We start from the raw sequence: 11586 nt of genomic DNA, 5'->3' as shown, positions 1-11586 counted from the left end.
AATTAAAAAGGAAGAAAAACAAAAAAGATTACATGCCCCGGGTGAGGCTCGAACTCACGACCTTAAGATTATGAGACTTACGCGCTGCCAACTGCGCCACCGAGGCTATGTTTGACGTCCGGCTAGCGAGAACTTGAACCCTCAAATGTTCTACATCGAGAACAAAAGTTGTTCTTAACAGTAAAACAAGGCATCAATGGATTATTTATTGTACGTGTTGAATAATAAGAGAGGAGTTAATGATGTTTTATCCGTTTTACAATTGCTAAAACTCCCCTTAGCTTCTATGAGTCATTGGAAAGCCGTCCACCACCTGTCCCTTTGGCGCAGAGGATAGCGCGTTGGACTTCTAATCCAAAGGTCGCGGGTTCGATCCCCGCAAGGGATGAAACGATTAGTTCGAGTAAACTTTTTGGCGTATCTTTCCTTTTTTCTTTAATGATAACAACTTTCTAATTTTGATAACAATTCACGTTATGTCTCTAGGTCTTGGGCTGCAGCGACGGGGAAAGGTTGCGTTCGAGTACTGGACTGCTAAGTCGTAATTTCTCCACATTAGCGGCATCTGTATTCAAACTTTCTTCTGTCAACCGTTTAGCGCGTAATTCTTGTATGGATGCTGTTGTAGGTTTAAGAGATTTAGGTTTATTTTGCTGCAAAATTCCATTTCGCAATTCGAAAACTCACGACTGTATGGAGTATATTTGTCAGATATCCAACTCTCGATATTATAGCCAATGAAACCCACAACGCCGGCTATTGGTAACGTGATGTAAACGGCGTTACGCCTTACTAGAGCCATTACAATTGGCCACATCCTGATTAAAATTCTTGTTTTCGCTAAAATTCAAGCAATAGAGCAAGAAAAACACGAAATAAGCGGCGTGCAGAATTATAAAATCAGGTGAACAGCTGATAGAGCTGCCAGACTGGTGAGAATATGTGGCGAACCAGTTCACTAAGCAGTTCCCATTGACATATTGGTACTCTCGTGGAAAGGAATAGTTATTCTCTGCCGAACTTGTATTAAAACGAAGAAGGGATGTTTTTAAATGGTAGATACTTTTTTCTTACATTTCAAACTGCTTTGTATTGAAGAAGTTCAAAATCAACAATTCAGTCACACTAACGGCTGATTGCGCTGACATCTGTGTAATTTTTTGCTTGCCTCGAACGGTCACACACAATTTTTTTTGTGTTTTTGTGCTCTCTCCTTTCGTCGGTAGTGCAATATTGCAATACAAATTACATAAAAACGGGAAAAAAGCAGGCAAAACTAGAAGATCGCGGTGAACGGGCAAGCGAGTACTTGCACAAAGGCAACGGCGAAAAAGATGCAAGAACGGGAAAAACGTATTTACGCATTACGCAGCGAGTCGTTGTTTTACCGTTGTTTTTTGTTTTTATAATGCCAATATCGGGGTAGCTGCACCAAATGCAGTTTACTGAGATCTCTTGTGATGTAGGCAAAACATAATCATAATAACTGCAAGCATCAATAACAAAAACACCGATATCATTACTCTCTTCGCAATAATAATACCAGCAACAACGTCGATTGAGTGCAATCAACAATTACAACGCAATCAGAACAAAGAACTACCAGCAGCAGCGAAAACAACAACAAACAAACAAACGGTGGACAGTGCTGAGAACGAGAAGGAGGAAGAGGAAGAAGAACAACAATAGCAGAAGACGACGCATAATTTCCTACTCGCTCGCACACACAGCCACATACAAGTTGGCTTGCACAAGGAGAGCGAAACAACAAAGAAGATCGAAGAGCGTGGGAGAGGCAGAACCGAGGAGCGAGCGAAAGGGAAAGGAAACGGATAAAGAGTGGGAGAGCAACTGCATTTCTGGATTCGGATCTGGATCTCTGGATATATCCACACGTAAAATGACCAATTCGGGACGCAATCATCACCGATTCGATGTAAGTAATCCAGCAGGTTTACGATCCGATCGTTAAAACTTGCATTTCTGTTGGTTTTGGGGTATCTCCCCAAGATCTCGACAGATTTTTCTATATTTATACCATATTTATATCTATGTATATTTGGTATACATATAATATTGTATTCTAAACATCGCAATCTTAGCTTTGTTATGGCTAATAAAGTAATTATACATATGTATAACGTTTTTTTCGCTACTCGCTTAATTCTTATAGCTTTTTATAGCACTTTTACCGTATTTTGTATAGTCTGTTGGAAATTTTAATATGGTATTGTTAAAACAAATAGGCGACTTCGTATCTTTAGGTTTGCTTCTTCCTTCTCTTTGGTTCCTTTGTGACGCTCTATACAACAACTTCTGTAGGGGGTTTTTGACCTCCCTCATTTCACAGTTCATTTCCTTGTTTAGTTTTAATTCGTTTGCGTCGAAAACCTGGAATCTCAATGGACTTTCAAGTGGACGATAAGAAATCAGCAAAGAGCAATTAAAAATGATTCTTCCTTCATATCTCATGCATAGGGCATTGAGAAATTATTTAGTTCGTTTTAAAATAAAACTCCCTAGATGATAGCTTGTTATGTAATTTACATGACGATTGTTTTGTATTTAAATACCCAAATTATCTGACTCCAGAGCGAATGTGTTTCTAAAGGTTTTGTATTCCCCCAAATGCTGACTTCATAGATATTTCTAATTAAAAAAGCAAGCGAGGAAGTGAAGGAATATTATTTGGCTATGTTGGCTGGTCAGGGGGTTTCCTTTCCTGATTTTTGCGAGCTCAAGCCGCACTGTTGCTCCTTCGTTTGTTTGCCCGTCCAGACAGTTAGTCAGTCAGTTCAGTTTCCCCGGCTGCCGCAAAGCCACCAATAAAATAGACTGCATCTCGTTTATTTTTATGGCAAGTCGGGTTCTTTGTCCTTCGTTTGAAGTCAGGAATAAGGAATATGGAGAGGAAGAACCCAGGAGTCATCGCCTTTGTCGGTGCTCAGCCTTTAAAAGTGTAAGTGGCTAATGTCTCACCCTCCCTCAAAAGTTATATGTACGTTTGTCTTGCGACAAAAGTGCAATAAACTCGCTGACAACACACCCCCAGTACTAGCACCCCCCAAAAACCCCTCTGCCACCAATGACGAGTAATGACCAGTTGCGAAGTGAGGTCTTCTGACAAATTGGAAATTCTTTCGCCAAGTGCAGTGCAAAGTAAATAAGCAAACAGAAAAGAAGCTCATAAGCGGAATTTACCAATTTGTTGCACACTAAAAGATATAGTTTGCTCATACCCAAGGTTTAAAGTGAACTTATTGCAACGTGGGTGTCTAAATTTAAGGATTTATTTTCAGTATTTCTTTCAAATTTCTTTCTGTGGAAAAATCTTAATTGCTGAGAAAGAAGAAGAAGAAGCGAAAATGGAAACGAAGACTCATTTTAATTGCGTACTCCTATGCTTTAATCAAACCAAATTGCTTATTTATTTTGGGGCTTACTGACTGTCCATTCTTGGTATTCGGCATTAAGTACTTTACTTATCTAGAACCAAACCCCCCAATAGCCAATAACAAACGAAAGTAAACAGATTGCCCGATAAACAGCTGACGAGCATTGCCACAAAGTCTGGCAGCATTGCAACCCTTGCAGATTTTTGAAATCGTTGAGAATGGGGAGGAATCCAAGGAAATGAGAGTCAGTCTCGTGGGATTTATAGTTTCGATTGGGAATGCCAATACCCTATAAACAGACGAATGCCATTTGGTTGCTCTCCGATTATCTCTCTTAGAGCTCGAAGAGTTTCAGTCGATTTGAAATTGAAGTCAATATATTTGCATAATGATAAACAAATAGTTTATAATTTATATCGTAAAACACATATATACATATATTATTAAAATAAATTGTGAAAGAAACTTATTTCCAACATATATTTAACTTAGATGTAATCATATAATATGATTTTCCTAAACAATTCATTCTGGTAAATCTGCCTAAATATTATATTCTAGATTGTATGATCTTTTTATTTTAGTGTCTTGTTTGAAGAAACTATTATTTTTGTTGGGTCCTTTGTTTATTCTCGCATGGGTTTTGGTCGCTTTTCGGTTGACCCTGGCTTAAGGTTCAAGTAGATGGGCAAGGGCATCTGAAGTTCTTTGCTTTTGCCTACCCACTTGCACTCTCTTTCGCCCGAAGACTCGCTCTCATTGAGATACTTTAGCTGGCTTTTATTGTTGTTGTTGTTGTTGGCCTTTGTGTGGGTGCATTGCCCCGCCCCCTCGTTGCACTTTCCCGACCGAAACAAAGAGAGAGCGAGGGAGAGAGAGAGAGAGTGCGGTGGGACAGCTGTTTGCGGAGCTTCGGTCGCGATGCGTTCTCGATTCTCCACTCAGTTCTCATTCGGCGCTCTGTTGTCATCGATGTTGTCTCGCGAAAAGTGCAGCTCTCGTTTGCTTTTCGTGTCTCGCGTTTCTGCATTTACACGGTTTTTCCTCGCAGCTGAGGAAAAATCGAAAGAAAATCTATTTCACGCAAGCCCAGCTGAAAATATAAACAAATGGTAGGGTGAATTGTGTGCAAAATTTGCTGGCGAAGTTACTGAAAGTGTGTTTTGTGATGTGCACACATTGCTATTCCAGTTGTTTTGGAGTTTTCCGCCTGGGTTTTCCCCACCAGCATGGCATCAGCTGTTTTTTGGTGTTTTGTGTGTATATTGTGTGTCAGCTTTAGAGTTTTCTTTTTAAACCTTTTTAAAACCCGCCCTGTGTTGTGCTTAGCCCTTATGAATTCTATATTTATCGACAAAGAAAAATACATATTGAGTGCAACCCGATTTGGATGCTGACCCAGTTTTCGCTATGCGCTGACCTTGCCTACATGCATGTACATATGTATATAGCTTGTACACTATGTACCGTGAAGATATAGAACGGAAGCACGCTTGTCTGTCAGCGCTATCAACTCTCAACTTTTTGTGGGCCAGCTGACCCGGCCATGGCTTATATAAAATGCAGCCCAGATTTGTTGTCATGTGGGGGCTCCCCATACATATACATAACAAACGATACAGACACGAACAGATATTATAGATGCATTATTCCTCTTCATTCTGTTTCTTTTTTTTTGTTTTCCAAGTGACCTCGGAAAGTAAATGCCCGACTGGGAATTTTTAATTTGTTTACTTTTTTCCACACGCACCAACCGCCCACTTTTGCAGCCCGTTTTTTTGCTCTTCTTTTTCACGTCAGCTGTTTCGGCTTGTGTTACGTATACGCCATGTGTTGCATGATCAAATAAACAATAAACTATGCAAAACGCAGCAATCAAGCGAAATGCCTTGCACTTGTCGCCGCCATCACTTAAAGCGAATTGAGTTGAAACTATTTGGGTTCTCAGCTGCACTTGAATTTGCATAAGTACGTGCAAAAGATATAGCGCCTTGGAACCGATACAAAACTGTGGTTGATACAATACCAGGCTACAATACCATGTAACCACATTTTCAGAGTACTCCAACCCCACAACCTTGAACTATATTTCTAAAAAAATATACTTCAAATGTATTAAAGTTTAATAAACCATGGTTTTAATCCATTGTACTGTGCACTCGAGGGATACACCTATACAAACTACCGAACAGCACGCAAATCTGAGATACAATTCTTCGCCCTGATTGAATTCAGGCCAATTAAAGTGTTTTTTGTCACAAATTGATGGCAGTTTGTCATCCTTTAATGGTCTAATTGTATGCGAGCATATGAATATTCCTATGTATTTATTTCAACTTCTAGTCTAGCCAAAGACGTGTTGCAATCAATAATTTATTGGACCTTCAATCGCCTTATTCGTATCTCATACATATGAATGCCTTTTACAATTGTGGAAACAGCAATTTTATAACTGACTTGTATTGTGTTCATAGCGCTTCTGTAATTGTTGTTCCACTTACAGTACTTCTGACAATGAAAGGAATTTTTATTGTTAACTTAAATAGGTGTATACACTGAAGTTACTTATATTCGACCTATTTCTATACTGCTTCTTGATATACAACAACTTTCGTTTTTGAGCAACTAGGAAGTTTTGTTTTTGAACAAAATATTGTTGTTGAATGGTATATGGTATATACCTCCTCAGTCTTATAGTTACTTCTTTTGGTTATCAGTTGAAGCCAGTGTAATTGTCATTATTATTTATACCCACATTTATTTCTTGTTCGCGCTTCGCTCAAATTCGTCACACGTTCGATCGATTGCCTTTTTTAAATTGCCTTTGATGACTTTTCATTTAAGTTGAATGCCACCATGCCACCGAGTGGGCGGTGGGGCTGGAAGTGGGGATCCGGCTCCCCAAACCGCTTAAAGTTGGGTGCGCATTTCAATTAAAGCACGACCGCAACCTTGATGTCCGAAACTCTGTTTTGTGTCGAGAGTCTCGTAATAAATTCCACTGTTGTTCTATTTTTCACGTGCAAAACGACGCCGTTTTGGCTTTATTTTCGGACAAAATCAACCAGTTCCTGTTGCAGTAAGTGATTTAAAAAAATAATAAAATAAAACTGCAAAACCAAGCAGGGCCAAAAATAAGCTAAAGAGCGGCGGCGAGAAGTCAAAAAGCAAAAAAAGCAAAAAAAAAAAGCTGAAAAGCCGGGAGCAACGTATTGAAGACGCAATTTCTGAATAATTTAATCGAGCGTTCACACGGCGCCAGCTGTGAAAATAAAGAGAGAGTGCTGAAGAGTTAATTGAATCGGCAGAGGCGCAGCGCACGCTGATAAGAACCGGGTATGTTTGCCAGCACCGTCGAGACGGGCGTCATGGAGGTCGGCGGCACCAGTGCCACCAGCAGCAGCAACACCAGCAACAATGGCGGCAGCGGCAGCGGCGGTGGCAACAGCAACAGTGGCGGCGCAGGCGGCAGCATCGAGCTGCTGTGCCCGCCCAGCGGCAGCAGCAGCATCAGCGGCAGCGCCAGTTTCAGCAGCAACAGCGGTGCCAGCGGCAGCAGCAGCCAAACGCACAGCACGGCCATCAGCAGTGCCACAGATCGCAGCAACAACAATGGCAACAGCAATCACAATCCGAGCTTACAACTGAATGGTAACGGGGGCAGCAACACGAGGCAACACAGCAGCAGCAGCAGCAGCGGCAGCAACAGCAGCAGCAACATGAGCCCTCCCCCCAGCAGCAGCAACAACAATAATCACAGCAGCAACATCATTAGCGGCTTCTGCAGCACCATTTGGCGTTCGGCCACATTTGGCAGTGCCACGCCCGTGATTAACCCATTACCAGCCGTACACATTAACCCCAAGAGCATGGAGAGCAGCAGCGACAGTTGCTCATTGAGCTCCTCGACCACGCCGGATGTTTGCCTGGCTGATCAGCAAAGGAACATGGCCAGCGGCGCTCAAGAACAGACAGAGGATCAGTCCGTAAGAAAACCAATTCTGAACAAACAGATGATCACAACCAGATCAAGACAAACAAAAACACCTATCGCTACCACCTTCGAAGACATTTCTCCCACTTCAGCGGTCGTATAATATCATCTGATCCAGCATTTTGTACATATTGCTCAAGAAACCCACAATCAGAAACCCCGCTCGAATCGTTCTGTCTCTCTATATCTATCTTGCCCCATGATTCCTACATTAATTAATTTGTTTTGCTCCGGTACTCAATTCAGTTTATTGGTTTTCATGGATGTTATAATTTTGGGACCACTCGAGGAATCAGCCAGTTGATTTTGTTTAGCCATCACATCTCCGATTGCGAACTTCACAGCCATAGAAATATACATTTGTGCTGCTTTGAAATTCCATCACTCATACGTCATGTTGTGTCCGTTTCAGCAAACATTCCTAGGCGCCACCGAACTGGACGATGAGTTAATCAAACAACTGCCAAAGGAGGTACTGCTGCGCGTCTTCTCCTACCTGGATGTTGTTTCACTATGCCGCTGTGCACAGGTAAATGAACCAGGACACGTTTAAAGCGTTCCGTTTTCCGCCACTAATGAATTTTTCATGCCACAGGTATGCAAATATTGGAACGTGCTGGCCCTCGACGGTTCCAGCTGGCAGAAAATCAATCTATTCGACTTTCAACGTGATATCGAGGTAAGACATGGGGCATCTAATGCTTAGAAGCCATGTGCCTAAACTCAATGCATCCCATAGTTTATGCATTTACTAATAATACACATTGAATACAAACAGGGTCCAGTGATTGAGAATATATCGCAGCGATGTCGCGGTTTTCTCAAGTCACTGTCGCTGCGTGGCTGCCAGTCGGTGGGAGATCAGTCCGTAAGGTAAGTATCTGGTCCAAGCCAGTCTGCAGCAGAGCACATTAACAAGTAGACTGTGTATTTCAGAACTCTAGCGAACCACTGCCACAATATCGAGCACTTAGATCTGTCGGATTGCAAGAAGATAACCGATATATCCACACAGTCCATCAGCAGGTATTGCTCCAAGCTAACGGCCATTAATTTGCACTCGTGCTCCAACATAACAGACAACAGCTTGAAGTATTTATCCGATGGCTGTCCAGTAGGTTTACTTGAATAACCCATACGAAATAAGCATACTTTATTGGGCTGTTCCCGCAGAACCTCATGGAGATCAACGTGTCCTGGTGCCATTTGATCTCCGAGAACGGTGTGGAGGCGCTGGCTCGTGGCTGCGTCAAGCTGCGCAAATTCAGCAGTAAAGGTTGTAAACAAATAAACGACAATGCCATAATGTGCCTGGCCAAATACTGTCCCGATTTAATGGTGCTAAATCTACACAGCTGCGAGGTGAGTGCATTGCTATCTAATTAAATGACAATAAGGTTTTAGAATCCTTTGCCTTTCGCAGACCATAACCGATTCATCGATCCGCCAACTGGCCGCCAATTGCCACAAGCTGCAGAAGTTGTGCGTGTCCAAGTGCGCGGACCTCACCGATCTCACTCTGTTGTCCCTCTCGCAGCACAATCAGCTACTGAACACCCTGGAGGTGTCTGGGTGTCGCAACTTCACGGACATTGGCTTCCAGGCGCTGGGGCGCAACTGCAAGTATCTGGAGCGCATGGACTTGGAGGAGTGCAGTCAGATCACAGACCTTACGTTGGCTCATCTTGCCACTGGCTGCCCCAGCTTAGAGAAATTGGTAGACTTAGGAACCCTGATATCTGAACAAATATTGATTTAACCTCGTGTCTTTTCCACAGACCCTTTCGCATTGTGAGCTGATTACGGACGATGGCATTCGACACCTCACCACTGGCAGCTGTGCTGCGGAAATTCTGTCCGTGCTGGAGCTAGACAACTGCCCGCTGATAACCGATCGCACGCTAGAGCATTTGGTGTCCTGCCACAATCTGCAGCGCATCGAGTTATTCGACTGTCAGCTTATCACCCGCACCGCCATACGCAAGCTGAAGGTAAGACAAATTAAGTGCAATTTAATCGGCTTGGGAAGATATAATATGTATGCCCTCGCAGAACCATCTACCAAATATCAAGGTGCACGCCTATTTTGCCCCCGGAACGCCGCCGGCTGTGACCAGCGGCCACCGACCACGCTATTGCCGCTGCTGTGAGATTCTCTGAGATACGGCCATCGGCTTCGCCAGAAAGATAATGCGAAAGACAGCCACGGACTGATGCTGGCCCGTGTGCATCGTCATGTTCGCCATGGTGTTCAGCCTGACCCTCGTCTCGATGATCTGCATGTACTTGCTGGGCCTGCTCGACGCGGCGATGACCACATAGCCACCAGATTCAGATTGAGATCCGACCCAGCAGAAGCAGCATAGCCAACAGCAGCAGCGGCTTCATCGAAACCGAAACCTAACCCTAGTTTTAATTTAAAGCGAGTTTCAAAAACTCGCAGAAACCAGCATCAAATTGTGATTATTTTATTTAATATGCTACGTTAACTACTAGACCCTCACTTGTGTAAACTGTATTAGCACCCACACTCTATGTTTGTTATTAACTGCAGCCCGATGAATTGCTAGCTTATATAGATCTGTATATATATACATATATGTAGTCGATCCACGGCAGTTTCAGATGGTACCGCTGAATGTTCTGTGTCTAGCCTAAAAACTGCAATTATGTGCGTTTAGTTTTAACTCTCATACACGCATGCCTGTATTAAATGTTTGCTAAATTATGACTAAATTATAAATCCATCTGAGGCATGCTTCGGATTTTATCTCTCACTGGTCCCAAAAACGAAAGAAAAAAGAAAATACAGGAGTTTTCCAAATTCCGTAACATGTCGATAGAACCACAAAGCGTTCAAAACACTTACTATCCGAGATACTATTAATTTCACTTTTAGTCCACTCAAGTCTAGTGCCAGCTAAACTGTTCAGCAATTAGCATTATCTATGTATAGCCATGTATATTACACAACGAACAAACGACTCACACTGGATCATCTTTCCCAAAAAAACACATCAATAATCCAATAAATCTGTACATACACCTTTTGGGTTCACACAGATATTTATACAGACTATTTTGTAACGTATTATCTAATGAAAAATGTATAAAGGGCCACGAAAGTTATCGTTGAGCGATAAGCTCACATTCGGTCCAACACCACTAAGTAGATAATATAGGATTTTTCACCACTGAAAGGTTTCCCCTGTCCAGAAGAACTATATCCAATCCTCGAGAGATCAAACCGATCCCAAGTTGTGAGCTGGGGAATTGAATAAACAATGTCGTGACGAACGCCCCTAACCCATCACACCCACAGCAATCCCCTCGACACATACAGATAAGCACAATAAAACGCAAAACGATACCAGATGAGATATTTTCCTGATTCTCTTTATTCTGTCTTAATGTTAAGCTAAGCAAATGGTGTCATACAAACATATACCTACCATATATTTTCCTAGAAAGAAAAACCAAAAAGAAGTCAAAATCATATTTACACAAAAATACATAAAAAAAATGCAAAAAGATAAAACAAGAGTTGTAAGTTGCGTATTTTAACGGATCTTTCTGTCTGTCTCTTGTAGTGCGTTTCAACTTTGTGTTAAAACTGTTTAACAAGAAAAGAACTAAAGAATCACAACTGATATGTATTAATTAGACTTAGAGTTGAACAAAGAACACAAAAAATAAATATATATATTTGGAAAATTGCCGTAAAGTGCAATCGAGTTCCGTACCACGCAAGAAAAAACTTTTGGTTCAATAAAATTTACATCTAAAAGGAGAATTAAATATTATATACACCTCTATATATATATATGTATTATGTAAAGGCTTTACAATGCAGACTAATATATTTACATCATACTATGTACGTGTGTAGTTTTGCAAACAAAAAGTAATAACAAGTGAAATTAACAAGAATTAATCTTGCAAAACACAAAAATATGACATTTTAAACTGAGGAACGTTTAACATAAATAATATTTTAAATATCAAAAAGGGCCAGCGTGTTTTATTTATTATAACTTAAACGCAAAACAAAATATTTGGATTTCAAGTTCAGGTAGGTAACCTATATATCCAGCATTAAAATTTGTATTGCAAATAGAGTATTTGGCTGGTCAAAGTATTCACAAACTAGCTCATCCTAACTTGTTCTTTATTACATATATTAATAACTCGTATTTC

The 11586-nt window shown here is 41.3% G+C and overlaps 2 protein-coding genes and 2 non-coding genes across 6 annotated transcripts; 2 read left to right on the top strand and 2 right to left on the bottom strand.

Annotated features, from left to right (window-relative positions):
* Positions 1–33: 33 nt before the first annotated feature.
* Trnam-cau lies at positions 34–106 on the bottom strand. Its single transcript has one exon. It is a non-coding gene; the product is annotated as a tRNA-Met (tRNA).
* A 209-nt stretch (positions 107–315) lies between these two features.
* Trnar-ucu lies at positions 316–388 on the top strand. Its single transcript has one exon. It is a non-coding gene; the product is annotated as a tRNA-Arg (tRNA).
* A 21-nt stretch (positions 389–409) lies between these two features.
* LOC6546609 (small integral membrane protein 12-A) lies at positions 410–947 on the bottom strand. Its single transcript, XM_001976009.3, has 2 exons — positions 688–947; positions 410–619 (listed from the first exon to the last, which is right to left on the bottom strand). The coding sequence occupies exons 1-2, from the start codon at positions 815–817 to the stop codon at positions 483–485; spliced, it is 267 nt and encodes an 88-aa protein (XP_001976045.2). The 5' UTR covers positions 818–947; the 3' UTR covers positions 410–482.
* Positions 948–1109: 162 nt separating this feature from the next.
* LOC6546937 (F-box/LRR-repeat protein 20) lies at positions 1110–11182 on the top strand. 3 transcript variants are annotated; one of them, XM_026979916.1, is made up of 10 exons: positions 1110–1462; positions 1547–1936; positions 7802–7918; positions 7985–8068; positions 8168–8262; positions 8326–8503; positions 8563–8751; positions 8813–9106; positions 9168–9380; positions 9442–9792. In XM_026979916.1, the coding sequence occupies exons 1-10, from the start codon at positions 1436–1438 to the stop codon at positions 9547–9549; spliced, it is 1695 nt and encodes a 564-aa protein (XP_026835717.1). In that variant the 5' UTR covers positions 1110–1435; the 3' UTR covers positions 9550–9792. The 3 variants fall into 3 exon arrangements, with proteins under 3 accessions (XP_026835717.1, XP_026835716.1, XP_015012526.1); XM_026979915.1 differs by lacking the exons at positions 1110–1462; positions 1547–1936 and adding exons at positions 4333–4507; positions 6464–7381 and having other exon boundaries at positions 9442–11182; XM_015157040.2 differs by lacking the exons at positions 1110–1462; positions 1547–1936 and adding an exon at positions 4333–4507 and having other exon boundaries at positions 9442–11182.
* Positions 11183–11586: the final 404 nt, after the last annotated feature.

The sequence above is a fragment of the Drosophila erecta genome, unplaced genomic scaffold, assembly GCF_003286155.1.
Source record: "Drosophila erecta strain 14021-0224.00,06,07 unplaced genomic scaffold, DereRS2 tig00000092-arrow-pilon, whole genome shotgun sequence".
Classification (NCBI taxonomy): Eukaryota; Metazoa; Arthropoda; class Insecta; order Diptera; family Drosophilidae; genus Drosophila; species Drosophila erecta.
This window is presented reverse-complemented; position numbering and strand designations above follow the sequence as displayed.